At 56.9% G+C, this 19,180-nt stretch overlaps 1 protein-coding gene across 4 annotated transcripts in view; it reads left to right on the top strand.

Moving 5' to 3' along the window:
- The window catches only part of VAV2 (vav guanine nucleotide exchange factor 2), a 231,062-nt gene that overhangs the window by 200,327 nt on the left and 11,555 nt on the right, over positions 1 to 19,180 (top strand). For 2 of the 4 annotated variants that reach the window (XM_054519342.2, XM_054519341.2), the window contains exons 12-24: positions 951 to 1,037; positions 3,471 to 3,556; positions 4,324 to 4,456; positions 5,546 to 5,560; positions 6,877 to 6,986; positions 8,344 to 8,445; positions 9,170 to 9,258; positions 11,957 to 11,973; positions 12,728 to 12,749; positions 13,763 to 13,890; positions 15,168 to 15,242; positions 16,556 to 16,608; positions 17,595 to 17,711. In XM_054519342.2, the coding sequence (XP_054375317.1) occupies positions 951 to 1,037; positions 3,471 to 3,556; positions 4,324 to 4,456; positions 5,546 to 5,560; positions 6,877 to 6,986; positions 8,344 to 8,445; positions 9,170 to 9,258; positions 11,957 to 11,973; positions 12,728 to 12,749; positions 13,763 to 13,890; positions 15,168 to 15,242; positions 16,556 to 16,608; positions 17,595 to 17,711 (1,034 nt within the window). 4 annotated transcript variants of the gene reach the window in all.

Here is a 19,180-nt window from a genome sequence, read left to right as displayed (position 1 = left end):
TTATGTGGCCTGATGTGGCTCCGACACACAGGGCTGCTTCCCTCTATTAGGATGTTTAAGAGGGACCACGTGATGGGGTAGAAAGAAGCGGCACCAGCCAGGAGTTTGGGGCTCTTGGCATCGTCACTCATGAGGTGTGGCTCTCGGTCAGTGTGCTCCCTTCCCTACCTCAGTTTCCTCATCTGTCATGCGGAGGTGATGCTTTTCAGCCCTCCTGTCTCAAGGGCCGCCTCCCCGGCAGGATGGAGGAAGGAGGTCCAGAAATGCCCGGTGCCTGGATGCTGGGTTGCGGGGGGCGGGTCCTTGGGGGGCTGAGTTCCTGCATGCATGTGTGTGCATGCACACACACGCTCACACACACACCCTGCACAGCACAGTTTGCTCACACACACAATCACACAGACACACCCCACCCAGCACAACCTGCTCACATACACACACACCCAATCACACACACCCCACCCAGCATAACCCCCTCACACAATCACACACACCCCACCCAGCATAACCCCCTCGCACAATCACACACACCCCACCCAGTACAGCCCACTCACACACACATGCTCTCACACAATCACTCACACACATACACACCACAGCACAGCCCGCTCACACACACTCACACACGTGCTCACACATGCACCCCACCCAGCACAGCTCACTCACACATACACACAATCACACACACATACCCCACCCAGCACAGCTCGCTCACACACCGCACACCCCACCCAGCACAACCCGCTCACACACACAATCACACACACCCCACCCAGTACAGCCCGCTCACACACACATGCTCTCACACACACACACCACAGCGACAGTCCGCTCACACACACTCACACATGCTCACACACACACACCCCCCACCCAGCACAGCTCATTCACACACAGTCCCACACAGCCCACCCAGCACAGCCTGCTCACCCCTGCCTCTTGTTTTCAAGGACTTGGCGATGTACATCAATGAAGTTAAACGGGACAAGGAGACCTTGAGGAAAATCAGTGAATTTCAGAGTTCTATAGAAAATTTGGTGAGTGGGGCTGACTGTTCAGGCTGGGGAAGGTCGGTGAGGACAGTACCTACAAAGTCACGTTCACAGCCCCGGTATTGAGTGAGCTCCATGGGCAGCCACATGGCTGCCTGTTGAGAGAGTGGTGCCCGGCAGCTTCTGAGTTCGATCTCAGACCCCCAGCACCCACACTTCCTTGCCCACCGCGGCCAACCCAAGTGCCCTGTGCACTGAAGACTGCCTGTGCTCCGGGGGGGGGGGGGGGGAGGGGAGGGGACAGGGGAGGGACTGTATTCATTGCCCAGCCCCCCTTCTCCCCCCAGCCTAGACAGAAGACCCCTTCAAGTCCAATAGGAGAACTGTGTCTCCCAGGGGCAGGAGACGCCCCCTGGTTCGTGGACCCCTGGCCTACTCTCACCTTGACTCTCCCCTCCAGGGGCAATGGACAGGGTTTGGGCCCAGGCTCGGTGGGGCCGGCAGTCGCCTCTGCTCCTCGGACCCCATCAGGCAGGGCTGCCACCTCCCAGGACTCTCCCCAGAGTCTGGCCCTGCAGAGGCCAGGCTTGGGCTGCCGAGTCAGTCGCCTCGTCCTGCCTGGGGAGAGGGGATGCGCCACCCCAGGAAGCAAACTCCCTGGTCTGTGCTGACCGGAGCCGACTTCCCAAGGATCTGCTGGTTCTAACCCAGGCTTCTCCACCTCAGCACTGCTGACATTTGGGGCTGGATCATTCTTGGTTGTGGGACCTGCCCTGTGCGTTACGGGATGTGGAGCAGTGTATCTGGCTGCCACCCGCCAGACACCAGTAGCACCCCCACCCCCTCAAGAAATGCCAACCAGATATGCCTCTGGACATTACCAGAGGTTCCTTTGGGTGGCAAAATTACCCCTGGTTGTGAATCACAAACATTTTCACCCTGGTGATTTCACTCGCATGAAGCTGGCAGGGGAAGGTCCCCGATGGCCAGGCCACACCCACCCAGTGCCAGCAGCACAAAGAGAATGCCCTCCTCAAACGTGGGGCACAGAAAAGCACCTGCGATACGTCGGCGATGAAAGAAAAAAAAATAAGCTTCTGAAGGGCATTATGATACTGCCCCCTTCATCTTTCATTTTAGAAAGAAATTAAAATGTGTGGGTGCAGAGGAGACCGAGGACAGCCACACCCTGCACTGTCAGCACCCGGCGGGTCCATGCTGCCGTGAGCTCCTGTGCGAGGTGTTCTCAGATGCGTACAGTGAGCAGGACGTGAGGAGAAAAGTTCGTTTTGTTTTTGTTTCTTAAGTTTTTACATAGAAGTAATATTTGTTCATTAAACAACAAGAACAGGCTGGGCGTGGTGGTCATGACTGTAATCCCAGCACTCTGGGAGGCTGAGGTGGAAGGATCGCTTGAGGTCAGGAGTTCGAGACCAACCTGGCAAATGTGGTAAAACGCTGTCTCTACTAAAAATACAAAAATTAGCCAGGCGTGCTGGCGGGTGCCTGTAATCCCAGCTACTTGGGAGGGTGAGGCAGGAGAATCTCTTGAACCTGGGAGGCAGAGGTTGCAGTGAGCCACGATTGCGCCACTGCACTCCAGCCTGGGTGACGGAGTGAGACTGTCTCAAAAACGACAACAACAAGAATAAAACAGCATGGCCAGCAGACGTCGAGCATCCTCATGAGCCAGGCCCTGTACCCAGTCCTGGCTCTGAATCCCTGCGCCACAGGGAAGGTGGTGAGAGCTGAGATCGGAGGCCTGGAGCAAGTTGACTGCAGCTATGTGGCACCAAAGCTGTCCTTGCAGCCTCTGGGGCTGAGACCTTGGAAGGAGACGCTGAGCCTGTGCCTCCAGCACCTCCCAGGCAGGACCCTGTTTGTGTCTCGAAGCATTTTCCTCCACCTTTTCCTGTCTGCGTGGACACTTTGAAAGCCACGCAGGGAACATGTCAAGAGAAGCTGTCTCTGAATCAGAAGACTCACAGAGACAAAACCAGACGGACATCGGAAATGAAACGTCATGGAACCACACAGGGGTCTGAATTGAAGCCTCACCCTTGGCAGGACCCTGGCCCCACCCGCCCTGCAGCAGATAGGCGCTGTTTGTTCTCTCCTAAACGTGGGGCTTGGGCGTCTGGCTTTTCCGACCGGGTCCCGCTTGGGGCTCCACACAGCAGCGGGCTCTGTGAACACAACCGGCGCCGTCAATCGCCCTTTGTCCCCAGAGCTGAAGGGAGCCCCTTGGCGGGGCTGGCCGGGGAAGGGAGAGAAGCTGCCAGGCCCCGTCCCTTCCCGGTCTTCTGCACCCTCCCTCGTCCATCCTGAGCACCAGCTGGGAGCCACAGGGGCTGTTTGCCTTCGTCCCGCCTCTGCTGCCTGTGGGGAGTTCCCTTGGGTGCACAACAGTGCCCTGCCCGTGCAGTCAGGAGAACTGGGGCTGCTCCAGCCCTGGCTGACGGCCCCTCTCCTTCCTAGCAAGTGAAACTGGAGGAATTTGGAAGACCAAAAATTGATGGGGAACTGAAAGTCCGGTCCATAGTCAACCACACCAAGCAGGACAGGTGAGCGGGGCGCGTGTTGTGGGCTGGGTGGCGTCCCGCCAGGGTCTGGCTCTTCCTCCCAAGGAGCCGCTCCTAAGTGGCTCTGGAAGCCAGGCCTTCCTGTGGAAAGAGCTGCCTGGCGGTGGCTTTGTGTTCAGTTTTAATTGCTTCCTTCCTTCTCGTCAGCGAGCGGGCGCCACAGCAGTGGGGCTTTTGTGCCCGTGGTGGGCACCAGGCTGGGCTGGGGCAGCCAAAGGTGAGGGCCAGGCCCCTCACTGCCAATGCTCAGCCTCCAGGGACCCAAGACAGGCCCAGAGTGGTCGGATGAGCTCTTTGCCAAATGACTGCCGGAGAGTGTCCAGGCCCACGGTGGCCCAGGCTTGTCCAGGGCCCTCCTTGTGCACCTACTGTGTGCTGGGGCAGGGGTCACAGCAGATCCGGGTCCCGCCCTCTTGAGGTTCCCAGTCCAGTGCGGGATCAACTGGGAGTGGCCGTCGAGGGTCAGTGCTGTGTGGGAGGCCAGCGTGGGGGATGCAGGAGCCCCTTGAAGGGCTCCTGGCACAGCCTCAGTCACGGGGTTAGGGAGCCAAGGAAGGCTTCCTGGAGAAGCAGCGTGGGGACAGCCGAGACCTCACCGAGGCTCAGCATTAGCCTGGTGAGCCAGGTGAGGGCAGGGCTCGCCCGGAGAGGGAGCCGCGTGCCAGAGCCTCAGGCTCAGCTCCTGCTGCCTCCTCGAGCAGAGCACACAGTGCTGGGGTGCTGATCCCCCGCTGCGCTGCCTGGCCCAGGTACTTGTTCCTGTTTGACAAGGTGGTCATCGTCTGTAAGCGGAAGGGCTACAGCTACGAGCTCAAGGAGATCATAGAGCTGCTCTTCCACAAGATGACCGACGACCCCATGAACAACAAGGACGTCAAGAAGGTGGGGCCTTCCGGGTCCCCCCTGCTACCCAGGAACCTGGGGGTGGCCTGGAGAGAGGCACTGGTTCCAGACCCCAGGGGAAGGGGACTCGAAGTCAGCCGCTGATGCTGGCTGGGCGGGTTGGGGTGGGCGTCTCTGCCCTGCAGGAGGGCTCCTCTCTGAGTCACTGCCTCGCCATCGTGACTACTGCTCATAGCAGGCCTGCTCCTCGCCGGGCCCAGCGCCCCCCAGAAAGGTGGGCAAGACCAGAATCCTACTCCCCAGTGAGACGGCTGAAGCAGAGGGGAGAGGCCTGCCCAAGGCCTCTAGCGAGGGTGGGACTTTCAACCTTGGCTTTCCATCTGGCCAGCCTGATTCTAGCCCATGTTGTCCCTTGTAGCAAGCAGGCTTTCCTCTCCCGTCCCACCCTGCGGTGCTTGGAGGAGGGCTGTGGGTAGGTCTGGCTGTGGCTTGTCCAAGACTCTACATGTAGCTGGCCGGGGCCTGTGGCTGCTGGGGTGGGGCCAGGGCTGCAGGGGTGGGGCCTGTGGCTGCTGGGGCGGGGCCAGGACTGCAGAGGTGGGCCTGTGGCTGCCAGGGGGTGGGGCCAGGGCTACAGGGGTGGGGCCAAAGCTGCTGTGGGGCAGGACCATGGCTACAGGGCTACTGCTGGCTGGCTGGCTGGTTCAGTCCTGCTTTAGCTGAGGCTTCTGCCCATGGCACTTGAGCACCTACCGTGTGTAGCCCTGGTGGTGTGGGGGGCGGGGGTCAGGAGCCCATGTTCTGAACGTCCAGGCCCTGACCTCCAGGGCTGGCATTGTAGCCCTGGTCCAGACCCAGCGAGTGCAGGCTGGATGAGCCGTTGAGGGTGACCCTCCCTGCCCTGATACCCAAAACAAATAACTGGGGCCCACGAGGCAGTCCCTGCCACCAGCACCCAACACTCTGGGAAGAAATTCCTTTCCCCGCTGATCGCCCACCCCCAGCCTGAGCACTGGGGGGTGTCCCGTCTGCCAGGGCTCCTGGCGCCCCCACACTGCGGCACCCACCACAGGGCCGGGCCAAGCCTCTCACTGACCGTCTCCCCCTTCCTCTCCTCATGCTTCCTAGTCTCACGGGAAAATGGTAAGCACCTAGCGCCCAGGTCCTCCCACCTGCCTCAATCGTCCCAGCCTGGCGCTGGTACTTCTGCCCGGAGCCAGGGGACCCAGGGGCCTGAGGGGCTGGGCTCAGGGTTTTCTTGGTCCTTCGTCCTCCTCTCCCTTTCCCGATGATGAAATGATTTGTATTCATGATGAAAGACTTGCCCGCTAAGACAGTGTGAAAGGAAAACCCCGTGATCCTCAGTCCCTGGAGCTCGGGGTCAGAGGCTGGGGTTTCTTGGTCTCTCTTCAGCTCTCCATCATCCTTTTTGTTTTTCTGTGTTCTCTCCCTCCTCCCTCCCTCTTCCTCCCCTTTTCCTCTCTCTTTCCTTGTTTCTTTCCTCCTCCCATCCCCGCTGCACCCTTCCCCTCTCCATCCCACCCTTCGTTCCTCTTTCCCGCCATCTTTTCTAATCCAGTAGGCTCCTATTTGCCAAACTCTTTTTGTCTGGACCACTTTGAAAGCCCTCTGTCCGAGAGCTCGGAGAGATGGCGAGGCCTATGGGGTGGCTGAAGGGGAGACAGGGAAGGGGGCAGCTGTGGGTTGCTCAATGGGGGATGGCTTCACAGAGGGTGCCCCAGGCCCATGGCTGTTCCTGCCTTTTTGTTATTGTTCTACTTCAGAGAAGTGAGGTTTTTTTAGCATCACATTTAGGAAGTGAAAGTGGGTGGTCAGGCCTCGTGGAGGGGCCCTGGGTGGGGCCCTGCACTCATCCTCTCTGGGGTCTTGTCCCCACTTAACATTTATCTACATATGCACTCAGTGGAGCATCCTTGCACATGGGCGCAGGCAGGAGTGCAGATCTGCCCATGCGTGTGTGTGTGCACACACAGGAGAGCTCACACAGCACGGGTGCACGCGAATCATACATGTTAGGACACGTGTGTACCTGCAGGGACAGACACAAGTGTGTGCGTGCACATGCTCACAGGAGCACTGGGCACACTCAGGCACAGGTGCACACGCATAGACACACGTGCAGGCACAGATGCACACCCATGCACACAGGAGCACACTAGTATGCATGCAAAGGTGAAGGCACAAGCACGTATGTATTCTCACGTGAGGGTGTGGGCACACAGCTATGCATGCATGCATACAGAGGCACATGTGTGCACATACAGTGTGGGCAAGACTGCAGGTACACACGTGAGAACATGTTCACACAGGCACAGGCACCTGTGCATGTATGCATATACGCACGTGCACATACTGCACAGGCAAGAGTACACGTGGACATGCGCCAGAATGTCTGAAGCCGTGTCTGTTGCAAGCATGGCCCCTCTTCCCCCCCACAGTGGTCCTACGGCTTCTACCTAATTCACCTTCAAGGAAAGCAGGGCTTCCAGTTTTTCTGCAAAACAGAAGATATGAAGAGGAAGTGGATGGAGCAGTTTGAGATGGCCATGTGAGTTCCAGGGCGGCAGCCCCCAGGTCCCGCGCAGATGAGTTGTATGGGGCGGTGGAAGCCCAGGTGGATTGTGTCAGTGGTTCCTCTCAGACCAGGGGCGGTGGGAGGCAAAGTTGGAACGTCAGGGACACAGACAACCTCCATCACCCCTGGGATGCCAGCCTCAATCAGTGACATCCTCTTTAACAATCGATCCAGAGTGAGAGGGCTCTCCCTCTGCCACAGCCTGGCCCAGGCAGGCTCCGCTATCCTGCTGGAATGAGCCATCCCACCCTTGAGGCTGAGCCTGGCACGCCTGGCCCACAGAGCAGTGACCGGCTGGGAGTGGCCATGATGCCAGAGGATTCCTGGTGACCCCAGTCTTCAGGGTCTTACGGGCTGGTGGCTTGGCACCTGTTTTTGAAGCCACAGAACTATTTTTCCATGAGGTCCAAGAGGATTCACATCCTAAATATGTGAAACAGAGAAAGATGATGAGCGGGTTCCCGGAACACAGACCCTGGAGGGCCAGCAGGGTTGTCTGTGCTTGAGCTCTGTGGGCAGGTGAGCTGGAGCCTGTGGGCAGGTGCACTCGCCTCTCTGACCGTTTCCTCTGGTGAAATGGAGAGGGGAAGGCCTGTGTTCTGGCCTTTTTGGGAGGATCAAAAGGGAACCATTGGACACAGCAGGGCCAGGGCCTGGCTCGTGGGAATAGATGCAGCCAGCTGGTTTGCACCCAGGCTCTGTTGGGGAGGCCTGGGGCATCTTCTCTTCAGCCACTCACTTTCCATGGCCTGTAATTTTCTCCCCGACATCCTATTGTGGAAAAGTTCAAGTGTTCATGGAAGCTGAAGCGACATGATGGTGAACAGCCGTCTTCTCACCACGCTGCCGCCATCCGCATCACCCCACCCCACCCCACCCCAGCCATCCAACAGTGGGTCTGTGTCAAAGTGAATTGCAGCCCCCCTAAGTACCTCAGGGGGCCCAATATTTGTTTAGCTTCTGAAATTTCAAGCTTATATCCCATGAGGCAAACAAATCTTAAGTATATGTTTTCTGAGTTTTAACAAATGCCCACACTTGCCCACATCCTATCCCAGTCAGGACCTTACACCACCGCCCCCCACCTGGAAGGTTCTCTCAGGCCAGTGCAGCAGTGTTAAAGCTTCCTCTCTGACCTGCCTTCTACCAGCAGGGAGTCTGGGCCCCGAGTCTGTCCCATGTCGGGGGCAGAGCCAGGCTTGGAGTCCAGGCCCTCTCGGATTCTGCACAGCCTGGGTCCGGAGCCCAGCTGGTTCCCAGGATGGCTATATGATGGGGCTCGGGGAATCTAGCGGGGAATCTAGCGTCTGCTCTCTTTCCCTCCTGCCAGGTCAAACATCAAGCCAGACAAAGCCAATGCCAACCACCACAGTTTCCAGATGTACACGTTTGACAAGACCACCAACTGCAAAGCCTGCAAAATGTTCCTCAGGTGTGGGAAACCCCCTCCTACAGCCCTCACCTCACTCCACGCCCACCCCAGGCCTCCAAGGGAGCTTGGTGTTCTATCTGTCCCATGTTCCCTGTGGGAGGCCCTGAGGGGTTAAGGGAGTATACCCCACAAGAGTCAGGCCCGTGCCAGGCATGGTGGCTCAAGTCCCAGCACTTTGGGAGGCTGAGGCAGGCGAATCGCTTGAGCCCAGTAGTTCAAGACCAGTGTGGCAACACGGCAAAACTCTGTCTGTACAAAAAACACAAAAGTCAGCCAGGCATGTTGGCCTGCACCTGTGGCCCCAGCTACTCAGGAGGGTGGTGTGGGAGAATTGAATAAGCCCTGGAGATTGAGCCTCCAGTGAGCTGTGATGTCACCACTGTGCTTCAGCCTGGGTGACAGAGTGAGACCCTGTCTCCAAAAAAAAAAAAAAAAGACCCCGCCAAGCCCTTGGAATTTCAGATCTAGCCAGGAGGTGATTGTTTCTGGGTGCCTGGGATGCTGTGTGGGACAGGGAGGCAGGCTGGTAGAGGTAGGGGAAAGCAGGTGTCAGGCTGTCTGGTAAGGGAGGAAGGGAGGGTCCTGGATATGGCTATGAGGGTTGTATGTGCTGGGAGACAGCCAGCCAGGTGAGCCTGGGTGGGGACAAGGGCCTTGACCTTGGCAGAGAGGCATGAGGAGCCGGCCCCAGCCTCGACCTCATCTCCTGCCCTCCCCTGTGCAGGGGCACCTTCTACCAGGGATACATGTGTACCAAGTGCGGCGTCGGGGCACACAAGGAGTGCCTGGAAGTGATACCTCCCTGCAAGTTCAGTGAGTACACCCCCGCACCCCAGTCCCTGGCCACGCCCGCTCACTTCTGCCCTCTACCACCTGGGTACTGGGCCTCAGGCACCGTCTCCCACGGGGCAGCAACCAGATGAGGACACCAGTGCTCATGTGCCCCGGGGCAGACACCTGCCGCACGTCACACACTTATCAGGAGACACAGCCGGGATGAATTCCATTCCAAGCCCTCTCTCCTGATGGGTACTTGAGGACCCCTCCCCATCTCCTGCATCCTCTGCCCCACTCCAGGAGGAAGCTTCTAGAATCTCCACCCCCAAACACGGCACAGAACATTCTCAACAGGTGCATGGAGGTTTCTCATCACAGAAACACCGGTCACCCTGGGTTCTCCCGGCGGGTGAGGCCTGGCCATCAGTAGCTATAGCCATGTTAGTAAATGGTTCAGACACACACACATGCACGCGTACACACATGGCACTTACAGTGGGTCCCTTGTGTTCATGCCCATTTAGGGAAGCTTGAGGCTCAGGGAGGGGAGAGGATTGAGCCAGGCTGGCAGTGGGCAGAGGCAGGGATGCGCCCTGGAGGCTCCTCTGAAGCATCTTGGGTCGGGGGCATGCATTTGGGGTTGTGCCCAGCTCAGGGCAGCTGGACAGCGGTGCAAAGCCTGAGACGGTTCTCTCCAGAGAGGTTTCAGACATCAGGATGTCACCTCCATCATCAGCCCCAGAAACTGAGGCTTGAAACTTTCAGCGATTTGTCTACACTTATTAGCGGAGCTTCCATTCAACAAAGAGCCCCCAGTGGCCCCAGGCCGCGTCTCTGGGTCTTGTCTCCTTGGGCCTCCTGAAAGTGTCTTAAGGCAGAAAAACAAGTCAGGCCAGCTTGTCACCCAGAGACGCCATTGCCCAGAATACATTTTGAGCTGTGACTTTAGATCAATAGTTAATTCACCATTTACTGTGAGTGCCAGCCCAGTACCCTAACCTGGGGAGAGGGCCGGAAGGTCAGCCCAGACCCCCTTGTCCACATCACAGGCCCATTGCAGCCCCCTAGCTGTGCACAGGATCCCGCAGCCCCTGGAGTTAGTGCTGGAGTTAGTGCGGGAGGATTCCGCAGGCAGCCTGTGGCCTGAACGCAGCTTTTCAGCTGTGCGCATCAGTACTGCCCTCTCGTGGCCGCATGTCCCCAGACGACTGGCTGCAGCTACTTAGAATCTTTTTTTTCTTTTTCTGATTCCAAAAGTAATACGTTTACTTATCAAAAATTTGGAGAAAAAAAAAGAAATGAAATTTTAAAGAAAGTATCACCTGGGAACTTACCTAGAAGTGATGAAAGGCAATATTTTGGTATATTTCCTTCCGAGTTTTCTTTGTAATTTTTCTTTTTCCCCCCTGATTATTAATTACTGACTTTCCATAGAAAATTTGGAAAATGTAGACAAGTGTAAAGGAGGAGAGAAAAACTACTACTCCTATCCCCAGGCAAAGCCAGCTGCCATGAGGCCCCGAGCACTGTCCTGCTTTCTGCAGACGTGCACGCCCGCCCACCCCGTCTCTGTATGGTTTTGAATTTTTCTTAGTATGTGTAGTTGGGGTCCCACTAGATAGGCAACTGCAGGTCTTTTGGAAGCCAGCATTGCTGTCTGCATTGTCCCATGTCCTGGCAGCACCCTGGCTGGCACCAGCTCCATTCTCCCCAGGGGCCTGTGTCCTTGCCCCCCTCCTCATCCCTCTGCTGGGGGACGCTGTCCTTGCCACTTGTAGCCATTTTTCCCTTAACAATGTCCAAGCTGCGTTCCCTCTGATCCAGGCTTCTTCCTTTGCTCTGAGGTTTGGCTCTGGGCAGTGTTCCTTTGACCATTGTAGCCTTCACCCCGGGCTCCGCTGAGGCTGGTTTAGCTGTTTGCTGCCCATGGGGGCCGAGATGTCCTGGAGAGATGCTGGCCTCTCCTGAGAGCCCTTCCTGTGGGAAGCCCCCATCAGGCACAGTCACTGCTGCTGTCCAGCTGCCCCCACCCCGACCCCTGCCCACGGAGCTGGAACCTGTTCTGTGGTGTCTGTGGATACCTCTGTCTGCCCAGAGCTGTCTGCACTGTGAGTGCTGGGTGGTGTGGAGGTCACATCTGCCGTGTGTGTGAGCTGTTGGGCTCCTTGCCTCCTCTGGTGGTGGGTGGCAGCCAGCTTGGCAGATGGCTGGGCCCTAAAGGGTCTTGGGAACATTGGCTCTCCTGGCACCTAAGGTCTTGTGTCCTTGAGCGTGTTGGCACCTGGGTGTCTGAGCTGAGGATGGCAAGCAGGTGGCATGTGTACCAATGCCTCCTCATCACTTGCCCCGGCAGGCATCACTAAGCGATTGTGGAAATCTCCCCTTTGAATGCCAGGTACCACCCCATGATCCAGGCAGCTGCCACCATTCAAAAGAGGTGGCCCAGGCGGGACAACCTTTTTGCCAGCTCAGGTCTATTACCTAGTCCAGGTTCTCCCATGAGCCCCCTAAAGCCGGAGCTCAGACTTTGCTGCCAGAAGTAACTGAGAGGCTTTCACAGCCATGAGCTCGGACTTGCGTGTCCACGATCCATGTCCAAAACAGACCACTTTGTAGCTTGGCTCACTTACCGTCTTAAGCTTGGCCCAGAGGCTCGCGTCAGTGTGAGTGAGAGCTGCACGGGGCCTTGGCGTCAGTGGACTCCCCTCTAACACCTGACTTGCTTCCTTTCCAGCTTCTCCTGCAGATCTGGTAAGTCCCCAGAGTTTTTCCCCTCCCTCTGCCCCACCCGTGCCACAGCCCTGTGTGCCCAGAACCAGAAAGACCCAATTGTCTGTCTCTCACCACTCCTGGGGCCACACTGGCTTGGATGAGCCACTTTCAGTCACAAGAGGCCTCTGCTTTCCTTGGTGGGTGTCAGTAGAGTCCTCCTAGGGGCCCCAGCAGTGTCTTCCTATCCCAGCTGCCCCCCTCATTCCCTTGCCCAGTGGCTGCTCACGGCTATGGGTACAGCTCTGGGACCTGCACCAGCCCTCCTGCCCCCGAGTACCCCAGTTGGCTCAGAGCCCTCTGTTTAGCTGATGTGGGGATGGAGTCACTTCCAGGGGCTTCGTGTGCCCCTCGAGCTGTGGGGTCCACATGAACCAGCCTCCATGGAGGATGGAAACTTAGTCGTATTTGGCACTGTGTGTCCCAGATGGACACCACAAAGCCCAGGCTCAGAGCGGGTGGTCAGGGCAGGCTTCCTGGAGGAGGTGGGAGCCTGTGGTAAGAAGTGGGAGAGGGAAGGCTACAGACCTTCCAGGAGTGGAGGTGCACAGAGTTGGAGTATGTTGCCCTGGTGGGGGTGTCACATAGGGAACAGTGTCCCTCTCCTCCCCTGCTCCTGCCTTGACCCCTCTATCTAGGAACGAGTGGGGACAGGGAGGGTGGGGTGGGTCGATGCGTGGGCCACAGTCAAAGAGCAGCCTTCCCTCATCACTGTGTTCTGTCCTTGTCCTCACAGGACGCCTCCGGAGCGGGACCAGGTGAGTCTTCTGGACCTGGGCCCTCTGTTATCACGCATGTCAGCCATCACCTGGGAGCTGAGCCAGGGCCTGGTGTGGTGATGGCCAGGCCTGCCCAGCCACCAGATGCTCCAGGCTCCTGGATGCTGCTGCCTGGGGCCCCTCCCTCCTGCCTCTCCAGCCTCCATGGCACCTCCTTGGGAGTTGGCTCTGTTTCTGATAAGGCAGCAGCAGGCTGTGGGGACAGGACCCAGCCTGCAGAGGAGCAAGGGCCTTCTAGCCAGGGAGGGGCACCGAACTGCAGCCAGAGACCTGAGATCAAAAGGCACTGCCATCCTCCCACCTCGTCCTCCGTCCCCTTCCTGCCTTGCTGCGGGTTTCTTAATGGAAACGTGGTTTTAGACAGTGTAGAAAGCATCGTGTTCTCTGCAAACTTGAGTGCAGTCCAGGCAGTGCTCAGTACAGCCTCGCCCTCATAGGCAGAGGACAAAAGATGAAAAACACCGCTGCTGCTGCTGGGGCCAGGCGGGAGCTGGGCTGGGAGAGCCATGGGCTCCTTGACAGCTACAGGCAGGGCTGGGTCAGAGCAAGGCTTGTCTAAGAGCAGCCTCCACATTCCCTGGGGGCACAGCCAGGACCCCCATTTCAGGCCCAGAGCACCTTTGTGAGCTCTGTGGCGTTGGGCAAGCTGCTGGGCCTGCTGACCCGTCGCCCGTCTCTGACACGAGGGATCCCCCGTCTTCTGCCCCGCACAGCTGCCTGTGGGCCACAGATCTGAAGGGTGTTTGGAAGAAAACGCAAAGTGCCATCTGAAAATAAGCTGCTGTTCCATGATGACCCCTGAATCTGTTTATTGCATAAATAATTTACTTACAATATTTATCAAAAAGACACGAGGCTTATGGAAAGGATTTAGGGAGAGGGGAGATGCAGGTGCAGGGCTGTGTGTGCTAGGGGAGGCCGAACTCGGTGATGGGGTGGGCTGCCAGCCGGGGCCAAGTCAGTCACCGAGTGAGCTCTCCTGTCCTTTGCAGGTCCCAAGATGGTGGCCATGCAGAATTACCATGGCAACCCAGCTCCTCCCGGGAAGCCTGTGCTGACCTTCCAGACAGGCGACGTGCTTGAGCTGCTGAGGGGCGACCCTGAGTCTCCGTGGTGGGAGGTGGGTCCTGGGGCCCGGGAGGGTCGAGGGTCCCCGGCTCCGGCTCCTCCCTGCTCCCCGGGGCAGAAGCGTAAAGTCCTGCACATCCCCAGGCAGAGGCAGAGGGGCGAGAGACCACAGGGAGGAGGAGGCACAGGGCGGCTAGCAAGGCCTCTCCCGCCTCAGTACCCCTGTTCTGCGCCCATGGCGTGCGTTCTTGGGAACCTTGGCCTGGGCTCCCCGGGTGTTTGCTTTGACACGGTAGGCGATGCAGCGTCCCTTCCCGGGAGAGGCCCTCCTGCCCTGGTACCCAAGGCCTTTCTCCATTGGCCTCTGTCCTTCCTACCTCTGTTGTGTCCCGTAGGCCCTCCTCAGGCTTCTGCCCTGGCCGTGCCATGCCTACCCTCCTCCCCACCCCTACCTCAGTTCAGGCCAGCAACCTTCGCGTGATCATGGGGTGAGCGGGTAGGTTCGCTCCTTCCCCAAGTGGGCACAGATGTTGTCATCGTGATGTGGTTTATGGTTCTGAGCCAGGAATGTGCTGCTCTGTTTCCAAGGCCCACAGAGTGGAGACCTTTGTGGGTGTTCATCCCCACCTTCAGCAGATGGCTGGGCTGTAAAGGGTTCTGGGAGCATTTGCCCTTCTCCTGACACACTGAGACCCCATGTCGTTGAGCATGCTGGCACCCAGGCATCTGAGCCAAGGACTCAGATACCCAGTCCTGGGCCCCTCTACCAAGCCCCAGTGCTCAAGGGAGCCCCAAGACCCGCAGGTCAGCAGAGCACCACGGGGCCTCGAGGGCACTTAGCCCAGCAAGGTAGCTTCCCACGGGAGCTGACATTAGAGCTGAACGTTTGTTGATGTTCAGGTTACAATGATGCTGTGGTCATTTTGTCATGGTCATTATCAGTCCATACTCGGTGATGAATTTCTTGTACCAGACCCTACATTCATGTAACAGGAGGTTCAGAGGGTGCAAAAGGCCATCTGAGCTGTGCAGAGTATCAGTCCTGCTTTGTCCCTCCCCGGGTATGACAAAGGGCTGCCAGCTTCTTGGGGGGCCTTGCAGAGGTGTTTTGGCGCTGTGCCAGGCCTTAGTGCTCTCATGTCTAGGGTGGGACGCCCTGCACCTCCCTGCCCTAACTGGCTGCCAGGTCAGCTGAGGTTGGGAAAGAAGACATTGGCTCTCCCACCCTCCAGGAGCGGGATTGGCATACACTGAGTCCGTCTAAATGGCCCCACACTCCCATAGGCCAGGCTCGGCCCCCTTGTCCTAACCATCTCTTTCCTCTGCTAGGGTCGTCTGGTGCAAACCAGGAAGTCAGGGTATTTCCCCAGCTCATCTGTGAAGCCCTGCCCTGTGGATGGAAGGGTGAGTCCTTTCCCACAGAAGCTTCTGGAGCACAGTGGCCTGGGTGCTGAGGGTTCTGGGAGCTGCCTCCTCACGTGGACATTTTTGGCTTGTTCGGGATGTCCTTGCTAAATTTAGGCTGCTGTGAGCTGCTTTCTGGAGCTGGAGCCCAGAAAGAAGATGAGTGGGGGGCTGTGGGGCGGCACGCTCTCCTCTGTTTAAAGGGCTCAGCCGATCGGGTGTCGTTTCGTCGTGGTTTTAGAAACACCAAAACAGGCATTTCTGCAGCAGCTATAATGGGGTGAAGACCAGCCAGCTGCCTTTCACCAGATTTCGGGGACTCTGTAAGTTCTCTTGGACTATTACGCAGCCTTAGAGAGAAAAAAAGGCTCCCCTCAACCATAAGGATTCAAAGCTAGACTTGATGCTATTTAAAACAAAGGCAATATGGCATTTCTTTCATCTGAGGGGTATGGAGCGAATTCTCGGCTCTGTAATGAAAGGCAGCAGGCAGGCTTGAGTAAATGAGTTACCCCACCTCCACCCCGAAAGGACAGCTCAGAGTGACAGCGTGGAACCTCTGAAGGTGCAGAGGTGGGTTCCTAACCCCACTGCGGCAGCCCCAGTGCCCCCCACCCCAGCCCCAGTCCCGTCAGCCTGTGTGCTACCTCTGCTGAAAGAGCAAGTGCTCAGCGCTTAGGGCGCTTTGCGTGACCAAGAGGACCAGGCAGCAGGGGAGGACAAGAGTCACGAACTCACTAGGTGGCCTGGGGCAGGTTCCTTCCCTTCCCCAGGCCTCAGTTTCCCCATCTGCATCGTGAAAAGGGTGCGAGGGAAGAGGTAGTCTCTGAGGCTGTGCCCAGCCTGTAGCCCAGTGAGGCCAGGGTGGAGGGCTGTAGCCAGGGAGGGAGCCCTACCTGCTCACTGGAGCGGCAGCACCTGCCTGAGTGTGGCCACCACCAGACCCCCACCCCGGGGTTTTTCAGACCTCTGGAGCAGGGAGCTTGGCTGTGGGTGTGCTCACATCCACTGGCTGAAAACTTCCCGCACCTTCGGTCCTTGCTGTCCCAGGGGATCAAGTCAGTGTTAGCTGGTGGCTACGCCAACATCTGTTCCATCAGACCCACGGGGCATCTACTCAGAGATGAGGTTGTCCTGGCCACTGCCCTTGGGCACCTCCCAGGCCAGGGGCGCTGGGGCTAAGTCCACAGACGGTCCCGTCCAGGGCAGCCAATGCTGGGCCTGGGGGTTAGGTCACTGACAATGACCCCCTCTGAGCCCTGCTCTGTGGGTGGCCCTGGGAGGACGTTAACACTCTTGTGCTCTGCCACCAGCCGCCCATCAGCCGGCCGCCATCCCGGGAGATCGACTACACTGCATACCCCTGGTGAGTGGATCGTGGGCTGCAGACATGGGCATCTGGTGGCCTCTTTGTTATGGGGGCATGCCCGGCGGGTCTGGGTGGTGCCTGTGAGCAGCCCGGCAGGGTGGAGGCCCCAGGCTGCCTCTTGCCATCTCCAGGGCACCGAGCCCAGTGGCTCCCAAATGCCTTCTCTCCCTCCTGGCCTGTAACTCTCCAGGAGCCTGGGGGAGTCCTTCTCCTGTAGGCAGCTGTTAACCCTCTCTAAAACAGCTCAACTGGCCCAGATATTTCAGGGAATTAAACCCTTTTTAAATTTTATCTGCACCATAAAAGTGGTATATTTAAGATCACAGGTGTAATCCACTTACTGACAATACATTTGCTTGGTGGGAACAGTGAGGCTGTTTGAAATCACAGAAATCCCAACTGTCCTGACAGTGTGGCAGCAGATTTTGGGAGAGAGCTTGCCTTGCCCTCTCAGGGTGGGCTTCATTGCAGTACAGGTGGCAGGAAGAGCTTCATTTCAAAATCTGTTCAAAATTCAACTGACATAGATGTTGGCAATCTCCAATGTGTTACCAAAAAAATCCATATAAGCAGTTATGACTTTACTGCTTTTGAAATAGTGAAAATATATTTTAGGAAAGAAATTGGATCTACTGAATACTCTGAACTCCTCTGGCAGGCCCTCGGGGTCTGTAGAGCAGAAGACAGCATGTGGGACTGGCTGGTGGCCGTAGTCACCCCTCTATTTTACCCCTCTCAAGATCTGTCCTGAGCCTCACTGTATCCCACCGTAGGCAGGGTTGGATGCCAGACCCCCCCCTACCCCCCCTACAGTGGTGCCCTGCTCATAGGGACCCAGCCTGTTCTCTTGGGTTCATTAGGAGATGAGCTCTCAGATGAGGACTGCAGAGTACTTCACGTGGCCTGCCACGCACGGAGGGCTGGGCACCCCTTGGACACTGTCCTCACTGCTGCTCTCATTTCCTCCTGGCCCCCTCCTGTAGGTTTGCAGGTAACATGGAGAGGCAGCAGACGGACAACCTGCTCAAGTCCCACGCCAGTGGGACCTACCTGATCAGGGAGCGGCCTGCCGAGGCTGAGCGCTTTGCAATAAGCATCAAGTAAGTGGCGGCTCTGGGTTCGAGGAGACCCATCCCCCAGTGTGGTTCTGAAGTGGAGACCACCATCCTCTCCATGTCCTGAGCTCGTGGGGTTGGGGTGGACATGTCATCTGTTGCCCAAGTGAGGATATTATTGAGATGAAAGCGGTGCTGAGGGGTCAGGGGGTCTCCACAGGTGTGCTGGGCAGGGCCTGAAACCCTGGCATTCACAGATGGTCCATGTTTACATCACTCCTGGCTGCCCTGGGGGCTGGGTTGGACATTTCTGGGTTACGGGAACCAGATAAGCTCAGGTACAAGTGGGTGGGTGAGATGCTGTGTGAGCTCAGGGATTTCCCAGCAGCCCCACAGGTTGAGAGAATGGACTTGTCATGCTGCTCTGAGGCAGCCGGGGGCCTAGGAGAGTGTCTCCTGTGACTACTGCTGCCTTGTGGCTTTGGCATAGTCTGGGCATCCTCCTGCCCTATGCCCTCTCCCTGGGAGCTGCCTCCTTGTGGGGCTGCAGTTAACTCTCCAAGAGACAGACCCTGATGGGCTGGAGCCCACCAAGCACTGAGCTGGTGGGACATTGCCCACCTGAAAGAAATTCTCAGAAAGCCTTCTGTGTGCCTGGCCTGCAGGAGGCTAAGATGGGCCTTGCCGACCGGGAGCTGGGGGTGGGGCGCACACCCTCATGGCGCACATTAAATCCAAGGAGAAACAAGATGGGTGCTGTATGAAGGCCTCACAGAGGACCAGGCAGCCAGGCCACCATTTGTTTAATGACTGTTTATTACATTAGCTGATTTCCAGATGTTAAACCAACCTTGCATTCCTGGAATGTCCCACTGGGTTGTGGTGTGGAGTCCTTGCTATGTGTCTGGTTTATGTAGATAAATACAGTCATGGGCCACATAATGACATTCCAGTCTGTGACGGACCCCATATGTGGTGGTGGTCCCATAAGATTATAACGGAGCTGAAATGTTCCCATGGCCTGGTGATGTCATAGCGCAGCCCATTACTCAAGTGAGTGTGGTTGTGCTGGTGTAAACAAACCTACAGTGCTGCCGGTCATATAGAAGCGTAGCACAAACAATTCTGCACACACATAGTACGTGATCATCATAATACATGAATGTGTTACTGGTTTATGGATTCACTATACAGTGCTTTTTATTTTAGAGCATACTCCTACTCACCAAAAAAATACTTAATTGTAAAACAGCCTCAGGCAAGTCCTTCAGGAGACATTCCAGAAGCAGGTATTGTTGTCATAGGAGTAAAAACAACAACAACAAAGGAAAAAACCAGAAGAAAGCTTATAGAATAAAGATACAAAGAAATAAAATATTTTTGTACAGCTGTATAATATGTTTGTCTTTTAAGCTAAGTATTATTACCCAAGATTTAAAAAGTTAACAAAAATTAAGAAGTTCATAAAGTAAAAGAGTGACAGTAAGCTAAGGTTAATTTACAATTGAAGAAAG

This window comes from Pongo abelii, chromosome 13 (genome assembly GCF_028885655.2).
Source record: "Pongo abelii isolate AG06213 chromosome 13, NHGRI_mPonAbe1-v2.0_pri, whole genome shotgun sequence".
Lineage (NCBI taxonomy): Eukaryota > Metazoa > Chordata > Mammalia > Primates > Hominidae > Pongo > Pongo abelii.
This window is presented reverse-complemented; position numbering and strand designations above follow the sequence as displayed.